At 42.5% G+C, this 24,587-nt stretch overlaps 1 protein-coding gene across 1 annotated transcript; it reads right to left on the reverse strand.

Moving 5' to 3' along the window:
• Window positions 1-228: 228 nt before the first annotated feature.
• CYSLTR2 (cysteinyl leukotriene receptor 2) lies at window positions 229-11,303 on the reverse strand. Its single transcript, XM_048323672.1, has 2 exons — window positions 11,033-11,303; window positions 229-3,113 (listed from the first exon to the last, which is right to left on the reverse strand). The coding sequence occupies exon 2, from the start codon at window positions 3,107-3,109 to the stop codon at window positions 2,165-2,167; it is 945 nt and encodes a 314-aa protein (XP_048179629.1). The 5' UTR covers window positions 3,110-3,113; window positions 11,033-11,303; the 3' UTR covers window positions 229-2,164.
• Window positions 11,304-24,587: the final 13,284 nt, after the last annotated feature.

Below are 24,587 nucleotides of genomic sequence, written 5' to 3' on the forward strand. Positions count from 1 at the left end.
ATTTAAAAAATCTATTCCTTTACCTGCACCTCAGATTTTGACTCATGTTCCTCACTATTTTGTTAGTAAAGTAAATAAGGCAGCAGGATGTTCTCACACCTCCAAGGACATTTCACCCTTGTGAAATAATGGCCCACTTACAGAAACTCAGTATCTGTTTCTTGTTCTTTCTCCCCCTGCACTCAGAGGAGATCCCTTGTTAGCTGTGCGATCAATAAAAAATATATCTTCAGCCACAAGTAAATCTACTTTATTAAAACACAGGTCTGCCAGTTAATTCAATTGCCAACAAAGTTGTAGCGTGGTCAATACAAAAAAAAGTGACTTCATAAGTGAGATACATATATCCTTTTGTTGCAAAATTATCTGATAATCGGATGCATTGGACAGATACAGACAGAAGTACGTTGGTGAGAATACACTGTGGCTAATTTTTTGCATTCTCTTGCAGTATTTGAAGTGTATGGTATCTCATGAGAGGCTTCAAGCTTGTCACTTGTTGATGCTCAGGTCCGCTCCTGACAGGTGAAAACCACAGAAGAAGAGTTTGCCCCTTCCTTCCAATTATGTGCCTGCTATATCTGCACAGGTTACCATCTCAATCATATTCCCATTGCAAACCACTGCTAATGCTCCCTTTTTCACCAATAGCATGGGATCAAGGAGTTCACATGGCATCATTAGGTCAGCTCTTAGGTATGCTGATGCATTATTGAAATAAGAATTTGGAGCATGAACTTTAGTGAAGACTTCTGATAAAACTCTGTGCTTACATCAAAGGCAGCATCAAGTGACTGAAATAGATTGAACATAACTCTTAGATAGCCAAGAAAAAAATGTGCCTTTCCCAGTGTTTTGCCAAGCACTTTTCCACCTGACCAGCAATGATTTGTTTTCTGCATATTTCAGACAGAGCTAAAAATAGCTTGCTGCTGTTATTTTTGTTTGGGAGCAGTAACATTCAGTTTGTGAAGTACTTTCTCCATAAAAAGTTCAGAGCATTGAGAAGTACCTTCACAGGCAGAAACCTTCCTTTGGTTGAATTTCACAGTGAGGGAAGGCTTTCAGCATTTTTGTTAGTTTTCCTATAAGACTGGCTGCTTTCTTGGAAAATATGACTAAATTTCTTGTCTGTTTTTAGTAAACGATGAGGTAATTAAAACCAAAATCTAAATATGGTCAAAATGAGTTTGGAGCCTGTTTTCACTTAGGTCTGATTTTTAGAGAACATATTTTAGAAAATATTCAGAGACTTAAAAACACAGCCATTTGATGAAATTTTCCAAAGTACACACAGAAGTAGCTTCCCATTGCTTTCTAAAAATGCTCTCCTCCACCTTCTCTGTTGCCCATCTTTCTTCCTGTACCTGGGTTAGTGCTTTCTTGTTGCATTCGTTCATGTTTGATGTAAGGAAATTCAAACCAACTGGAAGTTAATCCTATGAAAAAAGGGATCAGTTTCCGCCTCAGAGGAGACAGAAGATGAGGGATTGGAGATGTCTTTGGTAGCAGTTTTCTGTCAGACTGATTTACCTGTGCAGAGGAAACCACTCCCTAGCTACCTGTTTGGACTAAAATAATTTTAAAAGTTTGTCTTTGGATCCCTGCATGGGAAAGGAAGTGCTTAGCCTCAGCTTTCTGAAAAGCACTGGCAACACTGGGCATAAAAACAAAGCGTTGCAATGACCTTGAAGGAATTGACGCCACATGAAGAGCTGCAGGATGCAGCCCAGTGCTCTGGGCGCCTGCATCCTGCCCTCACTGCCAGCAGTCATCTTACTCACAACACTCCATGCTGATGCCACTTACTTGAAATCATTCTCTCACTTGACAATCCATGAAAATGTTAAGCAGAATACCTTTGTGGCTGGCTCAGAGTGGAAAATTTAGAAATGTTAGTGACTTCCGAGCAGCCTGAGCCGGTGCTAGGTCCTGTTTGCTTCTCTTCCTGCTTTTTAAGTCAGTCTCAGCAGAAAGCATCATTGATGCTTTACATTTCTTTAATGTGCAACCCCTTTGCCAGTGTTTGCAAGGGGAACTGGCAGGCTACTGTGAATCTGTAGGGAATCGCACTGTCTGAACACAGCCTGTCATTGGATAGTATGAGCCCAGTCTAATTATCCCATCTGGACCACGCATATATTGTTATGCAATTCTTCACCAGCTACCTGCAGCACAGACTTCTGATTTTTGCTTTGAAATTTTCAGCAGCAAAGTAATAGAGGATGGGATCAAGGCAGCTGTTCATGGCAGCGAGGCAGAGAGTGACCACCAGCGCTTTGTGCAGGTTGGCCTGGCTGCAGCTGCTGTACATCAGGTGGACAGTTCGCAGGACGTGATAGGGCAGGAAACAGATGAGGGAGAAGATGAGACTGATGATAATGGTTAACAGTGCCTTCTTGTGACAGATCGCCCTCTTGCTCTGCAGAGCCCTGGACTTGAGCAGCGCTCTGATGGCAAAGACATAGCAGAACACAATTGTGCAGAACGGCAGAATGAAGCCCACGACGAGGACAAAGCAGTTCATCATGAGGAGCCTGTGTGTGCTGGAGGGGTGGAGATCCAAGCATTTGACAGGGTTGCTGTAGCCAGCAACTCCCTTGTTTAAGAGAGGGCTGGCGGCTGCCAGCACGAAGATCCATATGGCCACGCAGGTTATCCTGGCATACTTCGTGTTGGTCAGGTTTCCGCGTTTGAACGGGTGGACGATGGCTATGAAACGAACCACACTGAGCACGGTGAGGAAATAAATGCTGCAGTACATATTCACGTACAAGGTGTAAGTCATGATCCTGCAGACAATATCACCAAATATCCAACGTGATCCCAAGAGGAAATATGTGGCCCGAAAGGGCAAAGTGCTCACAAACATGAGGTCTGAAATAGCCAAGTTCTGCATGTAAATGTTTACTGAGGTCCTTCGTGAAGTCTGGAAGAAAACATAAATGGAGAGGCCGTTTCCAACAGTGCCCAGGAAGAAGATAAAGAGATACATGATGGGATAAATTACTTGTTTGAAGTCGTCAACTGTACAGTTGGAGGAGCTGTTAGTGAAGCTGCCATCTAGCACCACCTTGGAGATGTTCGTAGTCTGAGCCAGCGTCTCCATTTTTCTGCCAAAGTGAAAAGAAGTGGTGTGAGTTCTGGGTTACGGGCTGGGCAGAGAGTTTGGCTATGTGAGACTGTTTCACTGAGGGCAGAAATTGCAAGATGCAGACAACAGTGGGAAGTAAGGGTTCGTTAATGAGTAATTACTTGTGATGTCCCAGTAAATACACATCTCAAGACACAAGGCCCCAAGTAAGCTCTAACAAGTTTCAGTATTACAGCAGCTGGTTGTTGTCTCAGCCTGTAAAAGTGCTACCTTTTAGAGGTGCTATCTGTGTGTTTTAATGACAAGTCTCTGATCCTCACTGTGCAAAACAAGCCAACTTGCTGTCAGCCATTTTGTGGCAGGGAGGTTCTGAGCTCCCAGTCACCTAGCATGGAAACATCAAAACCTGATCAGAAAAGAAATCACTGCCCACTGCTAAGTCTGCATTTCAAATTAGGATGGAAAGCTAAAAGAATTGAATTTGTCTTTTGGAACCAGGGAAATTTTTCTGGTATGTTTTTGGCAGTATTTCCTGAGCAAGAGCAGACATACTTTGATACATGTATCAATTAAGGACATTTTGACCTTAAACACTGGCAAACACTGTGCTAATTATGCATGGTTCCTTTTTTAACTCCCTCCTCCTCACACAGTATTTCTTCTTTTTTGTTAGCTTCTGGTGGCTTTCTGTCTCTTTTTGTGGGGCCTTTGCTTCATGTACCACTCTCTTAACCTCTTTTATGCTCATCTGCTCTGCAGCAGTCAGTCATCTACACACACTGCAGCTTCCAGGGCAGCGCACATTTGCAGCCCTAATGAAAATGGCCTCTAAGAAAATGGGCTGTGTTCACGGAGAGTGGCATTTTTCTTCCTGTGAGACTATAATTCAATCAAATCAAAACCACTCACCACTAAAACATTCTAAATAATAAATTAATTTTTTTCTCATTAGTGTCTGTTTCTTTTCTGATCTCTTGATTTCTTATCTCAGCTGTCCTGCAGCTAGTAGTATTTTCAAAGGAAGGTGTCAGTATTGCTTCTTGTTTGACAGTGGAAGCAATTCCCTCTTTGTATCTGCCAATATATTCTAAAGATGGGGTGTGGAAGTTTTTAGCCTGAAAACCACAACTACGTGGTATTTCCAGATGCATGGAAAAGAAGCTTTTAATTTGCTCCAGTGAGAGTGATAATGTGCCCAGGGTACATGACTGCACCCTATCTCTTATTCTGAACCTCACTGGCTTCACAATTTGAAACTAATTTGTTTGTACACATGGAGCCTCCCTGGGGGTAAATTTGGCTTTACATTTGGGTGCTCTGAATGCCCAGCTACCCAGTGTGGTATTCCCACTATGCTGTAAATGGGAACTAATTTGCAAACTGAAGCCATGGTGTGGGAGCCTGAGCTATGTTCAGAAAAGCCCATGGTATCTCTGGAGTGGCATCTCAGAGTCTGTCCAAGACCCTCAATATAGCAACCAGATCTGCCCAGCAGGCACCTTTCATCCAGCCCCACTGAGATGGGAAGCGTGGGAAGCACTTCCTCAGGCTGGGCTCCCAAGGAAGAGTTCCTGGATATTGGGTCTCAGCAAAGGCCTGGACTGAGGACTTTGCTGAGACCCAATATCCATGCTCCTAAAGTTAATCTCTTCCTCATTTGAGATCCCCTTTCCTCACAGAGGAGAGAGAAAATATATTCTTCTTAAAAACAAATCTTTTGCAATCAAAGGACTTCTAAGTGTTTTGTTTTTCTTTACAGAAAAATCATCTGATATACACGTTTTCTGTATGGGATCAAAGACCAGCTTTTCTCCAGATTGAATATGATCCCCCCATTTTGCACAGAAATATTGCACCCTGAGGTACAGCAAAGAGAAGAGCCCTTCTGACAGTGTTTTCCTGTGGTCCAAGCATCCTTGCTTTTAGAAACTCCAAAACAGAAGAAAATATTAGGAAAGGGATCTGCCACCTGTTGAAGCATTCCCGTTGCGTGTGGAAGCTGTGAGATAGAGAAGTCAAATGAGTTTGGAGCCATGGATAAATTTCAAGCCCTGCTCAGCACTACGACTGATGGCTTGTGCCCAATGCTATCTGATGAAGGATGGGATTGGGGCAATGAAAATTCAGTTGATGAAAAGCCCTTGGGTCCCTGCACCCTCGGGAGAGCACTACAAGCACAGGGGCTGAGGCACTTTGCTCAGGCTCCTCATATGAGGGTATCTAGGTAACAACTACCTATTCTGTCCTCTAACTGTATAAATGCTCCTCAATTCTCTTTCCGGCCAAAGACTGAGACTATATGTGTGTGTGTGCAATTGAGAAAATTCAGTATCCCTGAACCTGGCAAGAAAATCAGTTCTCAGACTCCTCTCCAAATTATTCAAACACAAGTTTCAAGCTGTTATGGGATGTCTAAGAGAAAGAAACTGGAGACCAGTCATCTGAAAGCTCTTAAAGCACCATGGTGCCTGCCCTCAGCAAAGGGCCAACAATGACACATGCCATTTTCCTATGTAGACACTCCTGTTAGCTGTGTTTTGACACACAGATCAAAGTAGAAAGGAAGGTGAAGTGAAAGATTTCACATGGGACTACCTCAACCAGCCACAGAGGATAAGGGGAGAATTTTAGCCCTTCTTGAATCCAGGAACTGTTATTAGCCAGTTAAGGTTAGGAAATGGCTCCTAGATATACAGAAAGAACAACCTATCTAAGGGCAGGCAATAAATTTGTTTTCAGCAAAAGTGTCCAGATGGTCTCCTGGATCAGGAATGAACAGGATGGGTTAAGAGTGAGAGACTGGACTTAGGACTTTTCTGGGTCCCCCAAAAGAAGGAAGATTTACAGTAAGATCTAACAGCCCTCTGAGAAAAAAAGGAGAGAAAGGACAAACTGAAATGGGATTCTCTCTTCAGTGGTACTGAAAGACTTCTGTGATAGAAATTCTCTAACAGGAGATTTTTTCTATATGTGAGTGTCAGTGACGGAAGCTATCAAATGGAAGCAGCTGACACATGTCCTGAGGCTCTGACAACCTCCCTGGCAGGAGAAAGAGAAGATCAGCTGAGCAAGAAAAAGGGAGCCTTTTCTGAAATAATTGCTGCATAAGTAGATTAGAGTTTGGGTGGGTTTTTGTCTTTTCTTCATCTCTGTGAAATCTTTAAAAAATATTTACAGCTTGATTAGTATGGATTTTATAAATAAATATTTACCTTTCATAACAAATTACATATATATTATAAACTGCATTTATTTATTACAAATACATATTTTGCCTTTTATCTTAGCCTGGCTTGAGTTCAATTTAAGGTAAGACGATAACAGAAAGACATTCCTTGCCTAAGGTGAATTTTATGGCCTTACCAAATGGATGGGTGTGCAAGACAGGTGGGGGGCTGATAGAGCAAATGTAAGAGGATATTTGTTTAATTGAAGGAGATAATAAACTAATAAAAATGCCCCAAGCCCGTCATATTTTAAGCTCAGGATGCAGGTAGCAGTCTAGCAGCAGAGGTGAAGCTGCCCAGGGTGTGATATGTATGTCCACCTCACCAGGGTGTGTGTGTGGGGACACAGCAGGACAGGGCTGGCTGTCTTGAGGCAAGAGTGGCTCAGCAGGAGCAGGGGAGGAGCAGGTCTGCCCAAGGAACTGACCTTCTGAGGTTTCTATGCAGATAATTTGGGGGTGTGAGAGAGGAGCTGGTGGTGTCTGTAGTCATTGTGGGTACCAGGGATGAAGGCTGTGATGTTTGGGGCTCCGCTATGAGGCAAGAGAAGCTCAGTCAGACCAAGTACTGCAATGAACGGATGAGACAGTAGAGAGTAGAAATTTAGGTATGTGAGGAAGTGAGGGAACAAAGGCAAGCAATACGGGAAGGAGAGACTACACCATACCCGATGCAGATTCAGGCTGCTGGTGCTGCAGACTGAGAGGTTTGCAGAGGAGTGTTTAATTAGAAGCAACAGGGGAGCTGAGGGGCATAGGAGAGCAAAGGGCTGGACTGACAACACTTGTGAGGGCAGTGAACACGCATCCAGTGCACCTCTGAAAAGGCCAGGAGGGAAAAAACGTCCAACTGCAATAACTAGGGAAGGCAAATCCAACTGCCCACAAAGCCCAAGAGACTGGCACATCCTATCTTGAATGCCTGATGAAAACCAAATCTTACGTGTAATTCTGCACTGATGCAGATTCAAACCTGAAAAAGAGACAGGGCACCTGTCAGGCTTGGCATGAAACCAAAACCCTGGTGCAAGGGAAACCTCAGAGACCTGCAGGAGCGAGGATAATCAATAGAAGCCTGTGTTGCCATGCTACCAGCTTTATGGTAATGATAGTGTAGGATGCTGGGTGGAGGAGTGGCACTGTGCATGAGGGACTACATTACTTGCAACAGTGTAAAAATATTGTGGCTAAAGAGAAGCACAACAGGGTTCTTGTAGGCAGACATCATATACTCTAATAATAAAAATATAGTAGTAGGAGTGCACTACTGAACTCCTTATCATGATTATGACAGTTGCCAGAAAACATTAAGTGAGGGTAGGATGATGAAAGCAGGTAGCAACAGGAGGAGGCTTTGGGTGTCTTTATAAAGATGCAATGCTGCAGCAGAATGGGATGGGATGTCCATATGCAACAACTTCCTGGTTCCTTGAATAATTAGTCCTGCAAAAAAATGCCATTCTACCTTGGCATTCTACCTCTACAAGATGCCATTTGATCTTTAGTGCTGTACAGGCCCTAGTTCAAGCAGGTTTTGGTGGAGGGAGTTTTGTACTGCTAATCACAGTAGAGCTGGGCTCAGCAGCATTGTGGAACAGAGAAGTAGTCTGAAAAGAAAGAAGCCTACATAAATTTTGGGGCTGTTTAGGAAAACAAACAGAAAATTCAACAAGCCTACATTCCAAAAGAAATAGGTATTTTAAGAAATACTGAGCCCAGTGTCTCTCAGTGAAATGGTTACCAAGACTATTATAAGGAAAAGATCTCCATTTGGAAAGCAGAAGGCTTGTCAAAATGGGGAGAATGGGAAACATGACAGATTAAATGTGGAGAGGAAACTAGGAGCGTTAAAGAAAAAAAATAGTGAAGAGCTTCTGGTAAAGGGTGTTCTGATTGACAGTAAGTTTTGTAAAGCTACTGAAAGATGAAAACCACTTGGGAACTGGCAGGATTTCTTGGTGACAAAAGATCTCTTAGAGACAAGGTCATAGCAGGAAAACTCAGGGAATTCACTCTTTCCAACCAAAGATGTTGGGATATTTTCACGTCTGATGCAGTAAAAAGGTCAGAGGAGCCAGCTCCACTTGACAGATGTGGGCAGGAAGTATTAAACCAACCAGATAAGTGGGAGGCCAATAATTGAGACCAGATGGCACTCATATCAGTATCCCAAAGGATCTCAACTGTGAGACTGGTGGCCAAGGCACGTAACCCACCATTGTAATCAGGCGCGGTGCCAGGGGACTGATGTGTCATCAGTGCAGCTCTCATTTACAAGAAAGGCTTGATAAGGCAGCTCAAGGCCATGAGCTGGTCATCAGTCCTGGGAACTAGCGACCACTGGGAACGATTTCCTCCTCTGGGACATTTTAGGGGCATCTGTAATGAAGAATGAAGGCACTGAGGTCATTGAAATGCCAGTCTGCTGAGAAAGAGTCATGTCTTCTGAAAAGGGAGATCCTGTTCACTCACCCGCTGAAGGGCTGTGATGACAACGGATGAAGGGCACCCAGTGGCAATTTCATACATATATTTGGATGTACATATATGGCCGAGGGAGATTTTCCCCTCTACTTCACTCTTATGAGACCCCACCTGAGCACTGTGTTCAGCTCTGAAACCCCGACATAAGAACTTCATGGACCTGCTGGAGGGGGCCCAGAGCAGGGCCATGAAGATGATCAGAGGGCTAGAGCACATCTTCTGTGAAGACAGGTTGAGAGAGTTGGGGCTGTTCATCCTGGAGAAGAGAAGACCCCAGAGAGACCTTATAGCAGCCTTCCAGTACATAAAGGAGCCCTACAAGAGAGCTTGAGAGGGACTTTTCACAAGGGTATGTAGAGATAGGACAAGGGGGAATGGAATCCCTGGAAGTGTTCAAGGCCAAGCTGAATGGGGCTTTAAGCAACATGGTGCAGTGGAAGGTGTCCCTGCCCCTGGCAGGGGGTTTGGAGTGAGATGATCTCTAAGATCCCTTCCCACTCAAACCATTCTATGATTCTATGATACGTGTGCATTTGTAGAGTTGCATTTGTCAAAGCCTTCGACATAGCTCTGCAACAAAGGTTTCTTAAGTACCTAAGTTGCCAGAGAGCTGGAAGTCACGTTCTTTTGTGGGCTGAAAGCTCGCTGAAGTGTAGGAAGTGAAGTGAGGGCTCAATAAATCAGCAATGGAGTCCTCTAGGGTTTGCAACTCAGACTAGATTTATTCAATGTCTCTAACAACAGCCTGGAGATGATAATTCTCCAGGTTGGTAGATGCGGTGCTGGAAGGGTGGCAGATGAGAATCAGTATATTTTAATGTAAGGTGATGCATGCTACGGAAAAATAATCTAAATTGTGCCTAATTATATGAACTTTAAACTGGCTGTTGCATTCACAGTGTCTGGAAAGGGCACTTGGCACTTGGCCATTGCTGAAGTCATTGACCATTTGCTGAAGTCAGTTCTGCACTGGCTACAGCAACAGAAGCAACTAAAATTGTCAGCAAAATGAGGGGCACCATCAAAAAGGCTATGGAGAACAGAGTAGGATGTCACCTTGTATAAAACCTTTATGCATTCCCATAGTGGGCAGCTCTTGTCTCTACACTGAAAACAGAGATTATGGAGTTAGAGAACATGCAGAGAGAGGCAAGTAAAGAAGTCAGCAGCCCTGGGCTACCCAAGTTCTTGCAGAGGGCAGTCAATCAAGTCATATGGCATCTCAGCAGAGAATGGGATGAGTTTCTGTGCCATGCCTGGACAGAAGGACACAGTCCTTTTGAAGATGTGTGGTGGAGGGGTGCTGCTGCTAAAGGCCTAAATACAAAACCTCCACTGTGCCTGGAGGTGTAAATACACTCTCAGTTTCTAAACTGCTGATCTGAGATCTGCTGCTCTGAAACACTGGGTTCACTATAACATGAGGAATGATGAAACAACTGCATTTTAACAAGACATTCTTCATATGCAAAGTTAAATGGGGAAGTCAGGCTGTTCCATCAAAATATACTACTTTGCTATGTAAAGTGATAAGTATATAGAACCTCTTCTGTGCCAGGAAAAAAGATGGTCTTTGCATCTATCACAGTAACCCTTTGTCTGAAGAGGATCCCAGACACCTGAGTCTGTTGTTTATTACCCAAATAGGAAGGCAATTATAATATCTCTGCTATAGAGGAGATCACTTGCATTTGCCACTGCACTTCCAAGAAAAACAGTTCTCATGTCTTTTTAAAGTTCCTACTGGCTTTCTTGCAAATATTCACTTTGTGTTTCAGGAGCAGCATTACCAAGAATAAATGAAAAAAAATGCAATATTTAGAATTAACACTAAATTCATCAAAGCATGGCATATTATTAACCTTTCTAAATGCACAATAACAAAAAAAAAATCAAGAGTCTGACATTTAACACCTTTTATTTTTGAAGTTTGCCATAAGCCAAATGCATATTTTTCATCTAGTTAAAAAACAAGGCTCACTTAATCAGATCCACAACTTCATTGTTATCTTCCATCTGGCAAACAATCCTAGTTACATAAATCTACCCTTTTTTTCTGCCAAAAAAATTTCTCAACACCATCTTTGTCATGGAGAAGTTTGGTCAGCTATCACTGCTTCTGGCAAATAATACACTAACTGCAAATAATAAGAAAGAAAAGTAGGTTGTATTTTAATCATTGCAACCATTTTATCTACAGCAGAGAAAGTAGACAAATCTTGTCCTACCTCAGCTCATGCGCCTTCTGGTGTGTTCGGTATTTCCTTCTTCTGCTTGCTGTTGCTCAGAGACTTCAGGATTTTTAATGGAAAGGAAACCCACAAAAACTTGATGCAAAAACCAAGTACTACTACTGCAGAAGCCAAAGAAAAACCATGAACAGGGTAAAGGGAAGTAAATCCTGGTTAAAAGTTCTTACATATTCTTAAAAGAGAAATGTTCTCAGCTCAGGGACTGGTGCTAGCAGTCACACGGCAATCTTTCGTTACTTTCACCCAATGAAAGAGACTCTACAGCTACATGGCATGCTGAGAAGCATTCTGAATTTCTGTGTTCGGGCCCACACTTCTATATATGTGCTTTCATTCGTCAGAGTTGCTCAAAATATTAAGAGGAGATGCCCATATAATCTTTGCATGAATCATTAAAGATATTCTTGGAATTAGGGAGAGGATATTTGTTTTGATTACTTCCCAGAAAACACACAAATAACAAAATCGTAAACAGGCTACTGAGATTTGGTGCATAATCTCATTCAACTCATAATTCAAGTCTGAGTTAACAAGCTGAGGGACTAATTTTCCTTGAATTTTTATAGGAACAGATATAGCTCTGTTAAGCCATGAGCAAATGGCTGCAGTGAATGCCTTACTCCCTTCTTATGTTTCACCACTTCTTAGTGGAGCAATGCTGACTGCACAGATGGATGTTCAGAGCCCACTGCTGTTGTGAAATAGGTTTCTATACACACTACAGGTGTAAAAGCTTGATTATTTCTGTTCTGTGCTGTCAGCACATGCAGGTGGACCAAACACGTTCAAGTGCCTCCTGCGTGCTGTGCTGTATTTCATATTGGCAGCAGGTCAGGAGTCCACACATGGCTGCTTAGAACAGCAGATGGAGAGTCTCCAAAAAACCCAACTTTCTTGCCACCCACACTTGTAGATATCTACACCCCAAAGTGCTTTGGATAAAGATTTTAATCTCTCCTCTATATTACCCCTTGTACATGTAAACTTGAGAACATCCAAAATAGTGCTTTGGGTGTGCTCCCATGTGGGGTCATGGTGGCAACGTGCAGGCTGCAAAGACTGGTGTCACCAGAGCTCACAAATCCCTAGACCCACAAGCAGCTCTGTGGGTCCTCTTTTTTAGCATGGAGCTGATAAAGGACATAGAAAACCACCTTAGCTAAGAACTAGTCTAACTCTTTTGGTCTCCAAGGTGAGCACAAAAAGTGGGTTTTGACACTCACCTGTGTTTGAATTGACAGAGCAAAGCCAACTTAAAAAGCTTCACAGTAGAGATCCACATCACTTGAATTTTCAAGGCATAGCGTGACAACGAATTAGGACCCTCTTGAAACCACTGTTTGCCAACTCTTGTGGCATCTAAGCCCATGGATAAGTGTCCTCTTCCAGCTGTGGTTGTGCTGGCTGCTTTGGTTACTGTCACAGCTGTTTCCCTCTCTGCCAAGGTCTGCCTGCAGAGTGGCTCGTAGGTTCTCCCTAACCCCACCCAGTTGTTGAGGCAGGTACTGTAGACACCTGACTCAGGACGTATCTTCTCACCCAGCTCACATGGACTAAAGCAGGGTGGAAAAGATTCTGTGAGCTGCTCTGTGGACAGAGTCCTTTGGGAAAGAGCCATGACATGCATCAGGAACTGCGGCTGCTTCAGCCAGTGAGGTCACTGCCAAAAGACAGCTCTGGCCTCGGTCTTCATTTGGGCAATGCCTCAGTAACTCAGACTGCATCTTATCTGCAGCTGGCAGAGACTAATTTAGGCATTGCAGTAGGAGTCTGATGACATCCCCATCACAAGGTGTGTGGCAATAATCACTTTGGGACTGATGGGCAGCCTGTTCTCAGATACAGGATCAGAGGCTGAAACATGCAGAAAAGTTAAGACACTGATCACATTTTATTTTCCTGAGATATTTTGAGAACATCTTTTTCACCATGAGATATGAATATCTTCATTGCCTGGGTAATTTCCCACATTCACCTTCTTAAACGCCCTGCTTTCTGGAGAGTACTGCTTCCTCCCTTTTATAAAGTAATTCTGTGTTTTGCTTTTAGCCTGGCTTTGAACAAATGAGGTTGGCTGCCAACTCACCCTGCTCCTGATGAGCTAGATCCGGAGTGACTGCTTGGAATTTTTTAGAAACATTCACTGTATGACTCAGCTTCCGAGGGGAGTTTATTACATTTCTTACTAATAAAAACTTCAGTAATTCTGGAGAAGACATCTCAGAATATCATGAAGAACCAAAGACTTTCATCACAAGATGCTGTGTGCTTATCATGTATTCAACAGCAGTTAAGAGCCTAGACTATTTCTGAATTTTGAGTCCCTAAAATGCATAGAGGTTTGAGGACACAGCAGAGTGCAAACGACCCCTCTGGGCTGCAGCTAGTCTCCATCCTGCCTCTGTTTCTGTTCCATTTTGCACTTCTGGCTCCACAACAGCCCAATTTCAAGACAGAAACGCAAGAGGGGGTTGTTCATACTATTCCTTCCCCTTTCTCATAAAACCCCATGCCCTCCAGCCCTGCACAGGGGTACTGGCCACAGAGGAGGGCTCCAAATGTGTGAAGAAGCCAGATTTTGGGTCTGAAATAAGTACTCCAGGCTAAGTAAAAGCAAAAATTCAGACTCTCCTTCAGCTTTTCCAAGTTTTCTATAGGCTAGTTCAAGCGTCCTTTTGGGCTGAGCACTACCTGCTAGGGGTGCCAGTCAAGCGGCCTGTGTACCACACTCCCTGTATAGGACACCTTGGACATCCCAAATATACGTCATGCCATCATGTGCTCCATAAGCCAGGCCTCCACCTCCAGCAGTACTGTGCCACCCTAAAGTCAGGTGACGTGCTGTCTCAGAGTGGTCCATCCCTACCCCCTTTTCTGGTGCATCCCTCCAGCACTGCAGTCTCACTGGGCAGTTTCATCTGCTCCACACCTCAACAGAGGGGCCAAGAGCACCTGAAACCCACACGGGTCTTGCTGGATGCACACAGCTCAACACAGTCCTGAAAGTTCATCAGCTCACAGAGCATGGACACTCTTGCACAGCAGCTCCAGCACCTTGGCTTCCCACAGACACAAGGACTGTGCATGGGAGACATGGAAATCCCCAGCACCAGGAGAGCTGGGGTGAGATACCAGGTCTCCCAGGCAACCCAGGTGAAGCAGCCTGCATATTTTTCCAGTTGCTCAATGTTTTGCTGTCTGGAGGCACAAACTTCTAGTGGCAAAGTTTCACTTCTTTTCATGCCAAAAAATTTTTGATAAAAATGGATCTGTCAAACAGACAGAAGGGATTACCTCCATTGAAGATTTTAGCACTGCATGACTTCAACACGGCAGTTTAGCCTACTAACACACATCTATTTCCAGAGACCAAAATTACAAGCCGACATTCATTTTCTGTGCAATCCAGAAAAAAACAGCATCCAGTGTTAGTCGCTCATCTGCTGTCAGCCATAAGGCTGGATGGATGGGAAGACGAAAGTGACAGCTGCATGAAGAAGGGGGAAGAAGCATGGGCAATTTTAAAAGGAATTATACAGGAAGGAAAAGCACAGACGGTTTCCAAGCTGTTTCTTTTGCAACATTAGTAATGGCATCTTTTTTAATTGCCTGTGGTCCTTTCTTATTTGTTTGCAGTTCCTCGTTAAAATACTGTTGAGAGTGGAGGAGCGTTAATACATAGCTGGAATGGAAAAAGACATCTAATGCTGTCTTTAAGTAAAATAAACTGTTCTTTTTTAACTATGAAGCACTAAAACTGGTAATATTTTTGCCAGCTTCTTCAAAGGTGGCTGTGGGCCTCGGGAAAAATTGATTGTCTCCAAAAGCTGTGGAGATGATGGCAGCTGGGAGCATTAATGCTCTTCCCAGAGAATAATCGATCCAGTCTTTGATTCTGAAAAGACTGAACTGGAGTAGTCAACACCAAACAAAACACCAAACACCTTCTGTGGTCTTCATCTAAAACCCATTGACATCACTGGAAAGAATAGTGTCTTTTAGGATTAAAACCTAAATAAGACAGACTCGGAAACCATGACTGGAAAAAAAACCAACTCTTTTTCTTTTTCCTTCAGCTAGCTAAAAGCATTTCAGATCTAACATGTGCAAACTTGTCAGTATGTCAGGTATATTCTGTCTTCTCCACGTAATGTACCTTTCAAAACCTTTCTGCAGCCATTTCTCTACCTACCAATCACCACGGTGCCAAAGTTGCTTTCTGCTTGTGTTATTTCTGGTTTGTGTGTTAGACATTACAGGATTGCACACTGGTGGGATAATGAAAGTGCAGAATTTGAAGGATTTGGCAATGAATCTAGTTACCTCTATCTTAAGATTTGGTCTTCCAAAGACTTGTTGATTGTATTTGGCACATGTATGCATGCATGCACACAGTGCTGTGTTTTGGTCTGTGTTTACCACATACTAAATGTTCTGTGAAACCTGAGAATTCTGCTGAACTCTCCTTCCACACAAATATAGAAACTCAAAGCGAGATAAGCTTCCTTTTTCTCTCTCTAATGACTCTTTCACGATATCCCTGACCCAAAAGCTGGATAAAATTCAATGACAACATTCTAACATCAGAATGCCCAGATGTAGGTGCTCTGCTTCTTATATCCAGTGGCCAAACACCCCTGTAAGATACAACCTGCGAGTCCTTACACATAACCCATGACCACCAAGCCCACTTTCATGTCAATGTACTCATCAATGATAGTTAGCAAAAACTTTACGAGAGACTACAATGTGCCTCTCTGCACAATGTGGGACATAAGTCTCTTGTCATCTGAGGCTGATGGGTTCCATCTGCCAGAGGTCCCTCTCCCTGGAGCATGTGGGAAGTTCTTCCTGCAGGCACTGACTGCTGCTGACACGAAAAGTAAGTTTAAATTTTTGTCCTTGGTCTGGATTTTAACGATGTTTCTTCAGATAAAACTCAGATGGGATTAGATCTCAGTAGACACATTTTCTCTTCTACTGACTTTGGGAAATGGTTTATTGTGTGCTGTTTGATGTTTTTTAAGCTGTATTTTATAATGGCATATAAAAGTATCTATAGATGTGATTTTGAAAGAGATCATAACATGACCTTTTGTCCCTTTTTTTTCTCAGAATTTCAGGAAAATATCCATGTGTCTGTGATGAGCCATAAATACATTGAAAAAAAACAAGGTCTATTCATAAATAGAATTTCTATCCTTGAAAATTGCTAGAATGACGTATTTCTTTTGTAATTAGTTTGCAACTAGTGTCCCCCCAGATAAGAGTGAGAATTCATTTAAGCTCATCTTTGTCCCAGGCTACATGTTTTTGTGATATGATTTCATGAAATCCTCTCGATAGTCATATACTGAAAACAAAACTGTCTAAGAAAGGCTGGCTATGGTGGTGACACGAGTGGGAGAGGGAAGGGTAAATTCTGAGGTGGCAGGGTCCTCCACCATTACAGGATGGGGATTGTTCAGTGCTAAGGGAAATCCACCACCCACACATCCCAACCTGCTGCTCTCTGGGAAGTTGCCATGCTGAGCTGATTAATGCAATCGTTTCCCTTTACCTTAGACATTTAAATCATGGTGGACAACAAGCTGCCCATGAGCCAAAAGTGTGCTGAAGGCCAAGAAGGCCTACAGAATCCTGGGATGCATTAGGAAGAGCATTGCCAGCAGGTCAAGGGAGGTGATTGTGCCCCTCTACTCAGCCCTGCTGAGGCCACATCTGGAGTGCTGTGTCCAGTTCTGGGCTCCTCAGCACAAGAGAGACAGGGAGCTCCTGGAGCAGGTCCAACATAGGGCGATAAAGATGATGAAGGGCCCAGAGCATCTCTCCTGTGAGAAAAGGCTGAGGGAGCAGGGCCTGCTCAGCCTTGAGAAGAGACAGCTGAGAGGGGACCTCATCAATGTGTAGAAGTGTCTGAAGGGATGATGCCAAGAGGATGGAGCCAGGATCTTCTCAGTGGTGCCAAGCAATGGGACAAGAGACAACAGGCAGAAACTGAAGCACAGGAAGTTCCACCTGAATATGATGAAGAACTTACTGTGTAAGTGACCATGCACTGAAACAGATTGTCCAGAGAGGTTGTGAAGTCTCCTCTATTGAAGATAATCAAGAACCATCTGGATGCAATCCTGTGCAGTGTGATCTAGGACAACTCTGCTTGAGCAGGGAGGTTGGACCAGATGATCCTCTGTGGACCCTTCCAACCTGACCCATTCTGTGTGTTTCTGTGAACTCTGGGTTTCTTTGCAGAAGACAAGAGAAGCCCGGGATGAGCTCTCCTGCTTCATGTGCTCAGGCACCAAGCCCAGGGGCACTTCAGTGTCACTGAAATTGTCTGGATAGATTAAACCCTCCAACATTATCTTATAAGAGCTAGTTAGTTAGGCATTAGGGCAAGGATGTGTAGAAAATCACTCCAGCCACATGCACCCCCTTCAGGACTTTTCACTTATTTATTTATATATTTATATACTTTTAGCAAACAAAGACATTAATGCTCATTGGTTCTAAGCTACATAGTGAACCCTTTCCTAAGTTTACCCCATCCCCAATTTATCCCTAACCCATTTTTCACCCCATGGCTTCCCTATACAATTTCCTTTCCCTACAACTCCTCTCCAATGCCGAGGGGGGGATGAAAAGGGGGAGGGAAGAAATTAACTATTTTTGTTTAGCGTTCCAACAGGTGCAAATAAAAGAAACCCTCTCCTGCCTCAGTTTCCCCACAAAGCATGCTCAGAGAGTCCTGCGTCCCTTCTGTCAGCCTTAAGATGTTCCACAGAATCTGTTAGGACATTTAAAGACTCAGGAGGATGGCTTGTTTTGTTTTGAAACTGTTCTTGTTATGTTTATCCAGTTGTTTTCAATGTTACGTTTTAAATCTCTTTTTGTTAAAAATAAACGGGTGAAATGTTGGGGCCCCTCCCTCCCCTGCCCTGGGATCCTGGGAGAGGGGCCCTGGGGGGGAGACACGGGGTTTCCCTGCCCCTGGTCAGCCTTGTTCCCATTGGTTGGTTTGTGTTCCCTGTGTGGGAAGGACCCTCGGGTCCCGTGATTGCCTCAGTTCCTCAGCAGAGCCCCGGCCATGTGGCTGGAGAAATAAACATCTCCGAAAATATCCACCAAGAATCTGTCCTTATATTTCTTTTCTATGGGCCTCGTTGTCTGCTACATGTGTTACAGAATCCCCACTGTAACAACATAGTTTTCTTTATTAATTAGTATTCTATCCTCTATTGATTATTGATCTCTCACTCCTCAAGGTAATGAGTCCACATTTTTTTCATCCCTCTTATCTTTTTTTAAGACAGAATCTCCAACTCTCCCGGCTGTAATCTCCTCTGTATCTTCTGGTTACTCCAACATGTCCTTGAAGAGCCATAAATTTAAGATCCCAGATACCAATCTTTAACTCTCTCAGGCTTTGTTTATTGAAGCTTACCAGGGCAAGTTTAGCAAACTTCAGTTTTGGTGATTTAATGATCAAAATAACAATAAGAGTCTGTGAAAAAGAAACTTAACTTGGGCTGGCTACAAGTGGGCACTGCTTATGAATAATTAAAACAACTAATTTAAAATGAGTTAGATCATTTCCAATATCAGCACCACTCTTTGTGGTTGGTTGTCATCAGCTGACCTTGTTCACCAGCTCAAGCAGTGTTTGGGACCAGTCTGGGCAGCTCTGAGCAGCCTGACATGGGCTGGCTACACAACAGGGTAATAGTCAGTCCATCTTGCATAGGATTTTATGGTGATGATTAAAGTACCTCATGTTTTGCTTTCAGAGTCCTCAGTGCAAGGTGGAGAAGCTGGGCAGAGTCTGACTGGTCTTCTGCTGGAAGTAGAAATAAAGATACTCATTTAGTTTTGTTTGGCAGAGATGTTTCTTCTACTTTGTTGCTGTTGCTACAAGACCAAAGCTGTTGTCTATTCTCTGGAAATACAGAGAATGCCACCAGAGAAGAATTAGCGCAATGGTTTTAGTTTTATGCAACTTTCTCAACACCCAGTGACTGATCATTTAGATGAGAATAAACAAAATGAAGTAAGCTGTTTGTTCAGCATGTTCCAACACCCATCCATCTGCTTGCTTTTGTACTCACAGTCCCTCAGCCACAACTTTTCTTATCAGCCACTTTCAAAAAATATGACTCATTTTTCACATAATAGACTGGGTGGAAAGTAGAGAAGTTTTTATATGTAATAAAGCTTTCTCTCGCCCAGGATCTCCTGCATTAGCTCATATTTTATTTCTCATTAAAGAGAATGACACAATGAAAATGTACTCCTTCTAGCCCTAGTTAGCTGCAGCAGGACTCACTGCCTGTGCCACAATTAGCTCGTCGTGACTCTTCTCGGAACCAGGTACATGAAGCTTTGGTATAGCTAATTCTAGGACAAGGAGGAGCCACAAGGGGACCAAGTGTTAGTACAGTTTATGCAGTCTCTCTACTCAGGCTTCTTGTTAGCTCAGCTAACACACTTCCATGGCTGCAAAGCAGAAGCCACTCTAAAGTGGGGACATTGGCCAAAACATCTGCCCACTCAGCTCCGTCAGGTTTTGAATATGTGTTGCAACACCATAAAAGCCATATCCCCAGGCAGATGAAACGGTTCCATGGGAAAGGTCTGTGTAGTCTGCCCTGCTGGTGACATCTTCAGTTACCATCCCTTTTCCATGGTGTCATGCTGTACTCTGCTGGCAACAAGGCTGATCCTGGTTTCCCAGGTGAAAGCTGTGTTTGCCTAGAACACTTATCCTCACTCTTGCTTTCCACATGCTAGTCTGGTTTTAACAACATCTTGCCTGGCTGAGAGACAAGAGGCAAAACACACAGCAGGCTGTCAGTAGATTTCCGTTCAGATGAAATCCCTTGGGTTTTGTCACACAGATCTTGTGCTTTCTCCCAGTGAGACCCTCATATGCATCAGACAACCACTGCTGCTGCAGGAATCTCTCACAAGCTCAACCGATTTCCCTATGATCAGAACATCTCTTGCCAAGCAGAAAGGGGAGATACGCAGTAAACCCAGAGGTCCCCTCCTAAATCTGCTGGGACCTCTGACCCACTCGTGGGATGTATGTGGCACCCTGCTGGGCTAAGGAAAGCTCTTATCAAGTGTAAACTATGTCTCGGACTGACAAACTGTTGTTTTGCATTTCTCGGTGTTGAGCAATGCAATTTTTCTTTTTTGCTCCAATCACTAGCACCCATGAACAGGACAAGAGTGGGACTGAGGCTCATCACATCTGCTTGAGATGCTCAAACTTTCCTGGGTTATTCTGTGACACTAAAGTTACTACAGAAAGTCAAAGGCTTATGTAAAGAGGAAACAAGATGAAGTTAATATGCTTTAAAATCAAGGCAGCAGCTTATCTTTTGTATCTGATAATGACTTGATAGAACTACATGATGCAGACTCTAAAAAACATCGCTGAGGAAAGCTCCAAAGAACAAGACCTTTATTATGTCTTTTGCACTTCATTTGCTCCATTCTGCATTTTAATTTCCTAAGTATCTCCTAAGTGTATTCAATAGAATAGTAAGTATAATTCCTATGAGCTAGCTAAATTACTTCTAGCAAATTTGTATCAGCACTTATATTGTATTAGCGTCATTATATTATAATTTAAACCTTTCATTCCACCACTAATCAAAGACAATTTTTGCAAATAAACTGAATCTTCTAATTTGCCTACAGTATCATGTCTTACTTTCTTTTTTAATAATTAAGCATGGTCACTATAGCCTCTGTAGGTAATAGAGTAGTTTCCATGTATCAGAAACATTGCCTTTTGTCAAGCAAAATTCCTAGGTCTAATATCCTCTGCTTGCATCTCTGCAAAGCAGCATTATGTACAGTATCCACCCAATGTAACACTGGAAAATTCTGCTTCCCTTTGACAGGCAATACGGAAAACATCTGCTGGTGTAAGCAAATTGGCTGAGGAAACTGCATGCTCCCACTTTAGGGATGTTTTCTGTTCATTTTTCATCTCTCTAGTGCATAGATCCATCACTTGTATTGCTGACACATATTAGAATGGAAATTGTAAGACTAAAGTGCTGGAATTATCCAAAAGATGAAAGCACAATTTTGCTATGTCAAGCGTTTGCAAATGGGTGATAGAGGCTCTTTTCTTTGAAATGGCAAACTGTAGTAAACCTAACACGGTTTTAAATATTTTTAAATGAAATCTTCCTTTGCTTCAGCACAAGAAATCTTAGCCACAGCTAGGATTCACATTTATAAAGATACCATCCAAACTATGTTTGGCTCTTTCTTGAGATACAATACACAATATACAATGTCTGCAGGCCATAGCTGTAGAAACATAAATATATTGCTTCTCTTTATGCAACTGTTCAATGGAAGGAAAAAAAGAAATCAAACTAGTGATGAAGAGCTGGTCCATATGTATTAAGTCACTGCTGGGTGACCATCAGGCCATGCTTGTGTTCACCAGCAAGAGTGGAGACTGCAGCTAGAAAGCCGTGACTGCCTTTGATAGTGCACAACAGCAGCCTTATTTAAACCATGCAGAATGATAAGCTATACAATAAGAATTAGTCTTGTATCTCAGCCATTTCTGTGTGCTGCCAGCCGACTGTTAAAAAAAAAAAAGAAATCTTTATCCTGAAGACCAGGTTTTGGAAGATCAAACCTAGAGTTGTACACACACATTCTTCACATCATTGCAAGAGAAATTCAGATGTGAAGAAAGGCCACACAAAATCAGTCAAGATGCTCACTTTACCTGGCACCCTGAATGTGACAGGGACAAATCACAGATGCCTGCGGAGCAGTTCAATAAAAAACAAGTATGTAGTGATGTTTCCCTAGAACAGTCTTTCAGCTGTCTACAATTCTTGCTTAAAGATTTGCTGCAGGAGAACAGCCTAGATTTAGTAACCCTTGATGGGTTTTCCTCCAGTGAATGTCAGCCTTTGGCAACCCAACATCTTGCACAGAAGAATTCCTTTGAACAAGTACATACCATGGAAAATAAGTGCTGCAGAATTAGACCACGTACATTAGACATATATATATATATATATATATACACATTAGAACTACCTGCATGAAATCACATTCTTTCATCTTGATTGAACCTGCTGGCTGTCACCTTTCTTTGAGACTCCTTGCTTCTTCCACTGAAAAAGGACAGGAAAAAACCGTTCCTTTCTACATATGAAGAAAACATTGGCTGGTTCAGAATAAGGATATACCTAGAGCAGCATCCAGTCTTCCGTGTGCATGACAGAGAAGGACAGGAACAAAGCAAACTTACATACTACTTCCCCTTAATATTCTCCCACCTTGCAATTATTTTTAGCATGGACAATTTTTTTTGTTTATTCTGAATTATTTTTGGGCCCCTTGAGCTGGTACAGAAAATCATGGTACATTTGAAAGAAAGCATGCATCTTTCAGTCATTAACAGAGGTGAAAGATTTTCTTTTATTTTCAAACTTTCTGTCAGTACAGTCAATTTGTAATCACCCCTTCCAGGCTGTAGACCTTTGACACAACCCCATGTCATGTCTGGCAGGCTGGAGGGTCCCAGCCTACACATGCATTCCATGTATAGAAGCCAGGTTGCTCACCTTGGTCATTTTTAACTGTAAACCTTTTTATTAACTTTTTGGAGTTAATAACCTCTGAACCGGGGCACTTGATGCTGCACAGGATGTTAAAAACTCTAGATTTACCCAGTGGTGCAGTAACTTGGGGTTTTTGTCTGCTCCTGAACTCCAAGGTCTCCTTACAACGAACTTTTGTGTTTGTGAGGCAGCCATGAGCTCAGAGCCCCCCATCTTAGGGCTAAAAGTAAAACTGCCAAGCATGGATGCTTCTGATGTGCATCACTTTGCATCTGTCTTTACTAAATTTCATGTGTCATTTAATTGCTCCGTTATTCATACTCACATGGTGCTTTTGCAGTTCTTCAAAGTCAATCCTCATCTTTGCTATTCTGCAGAATAGCGAAGAATGCTGCATATCATCGTCAAATTTTTTCTCCTCACCTTTTACCTTCTTTTCTAGATTATTTTATTATGTGGAACAGTTAAGGCCCAGGAAAGACTTCTGGAACACACTAGTAGCAACCCCCTTTTTGCCCTAAAAAATTACTATTTTCTTCTACCTTTCCTCCTGATTGTTAACACAGGGGCCTTCCCTTCTATGCACTAGCTGCTTAGCTGCTTGAAAGGCTTGCATTTAGATTCTTCAGTATTCTTTAGACATCATCAGATATGCTGAATCCAGACCTCCTTTATTCTCATAACTTTTCATTCAGAGGAACTCAATATATTTTTTGCAACACAATTTATCAGTCTAAAATTTCTTCCTCAATAGAAAAAAGTTCTTCCTCACACTGTCTGGTTTATGCATCTATTCACTAATTCTCTAAGTTTTTTTAAGAGCATTACTAGTAATTTTCCCAGTACACATGCCAAGTTTCCAAATTAGTAGCTTAATTTTTTCACATTAACTCTCTTCCATTCCTTTGGTAGTAAGACAGCTCTAAGTGCCATGTTATACATTACAGTGAGAAATGCAGCACTTTGTGCCTGGAGCTTCTTGGGTGCACTTTGGATAAAAACATCAAGTAATGGGGACTCATTAATGTTAATACTGTCTGCTTCTTCCAAGACACTAAAATTAAAATTGAGACATGTCCACTGATACATTCTCTGCAAGAAGGGCTATCCAGACTCTTTTTCAGTGGATAGATCCAAAAAGTACGAATACTTTTTTTTTCTGTCTGGGGCTTTTTCTTGCCAGTAGCTCACTGGGAAGTGAGCTACTGAAACAAACCTCTGACAGGCTTTCTGCTCCTGACATGGTTTTAGGATTTATTAATTGATTTTAGTAAATAATTCCCTGGATTATTTGAATTTGGAAGGGGGGATGTTCAGGACGAAGTTTCTTGGCTTGCCTTGCTACACTTTCGGACTTAATTACAGCAAACAGATATTCCCTTTCACCCTATTTGGGCACAACTTCAGCTGCTCAGAGGAAGTCGTCTTGTCTGTAACAGGATTCCTTTCAATGGCTTCTATGTGTGCTGCCTTCCTTCTGTGCTTTCTCAAATCTTTTTTGATTAGCAGAAAGTATTTGCTTTCTTCCTCCACTATGGTACTCTTACCTGGTACTAAAGTTGTATGCAGAGATTTAAAATAAACACTTTTTTAATAGGCGTCCTCTCCTTTATATAGCTCCCCTTTGCAAAATTTCAAAGCTGTAAGGCAGTTGTTGCTTCTTTGAGCATTCTTGCTTCTTTTGATCCTGAAAGTGCTGTAAGTTCATGTACATCAGGGTCATGACCACCAAATGGCTCTTCCACAATAAGTCACTATATGCTAATATTGTTCCTCCATGAAGTCCCAGGTAGTCTACTCCAGCTGAGGCAGAGCAATTGGACTAGAACATATCCAGAGGTGCCTGCAACTGTTCTGTGATATTATTAAGTGATTTTATTTAATAACAATAATATACCAGAAAATAATGTATATGGTGTTGT

The sequence above is a fragment of the Corvus hawaiiensis genome, chromosome 2 (assembly GCF_020740725.1).
Source record: "Corvus hawaiiensis isolate bCorHaw1 chromosome 2, bCorHaw1.pri.cur, whole genome shotgun sequence".
Classification (NCBI taxonomy): domain Eukaryota; kingdom Metazoa; phylum Chordata; class Aves; order Passeriformes; family Corvidae; genus Corvus; species Corvus hawaiiensis.

What these genes read in the sequence shown, in the direction of transcription:
- CYSLTR2 (XM_048323672.1), bottom strand. Translation starts at nt 3,109, where the DNA reads ATGGAGACGCTGGCTCAGACTACGAACATCTCCAAGGTGGTGCTAGAT.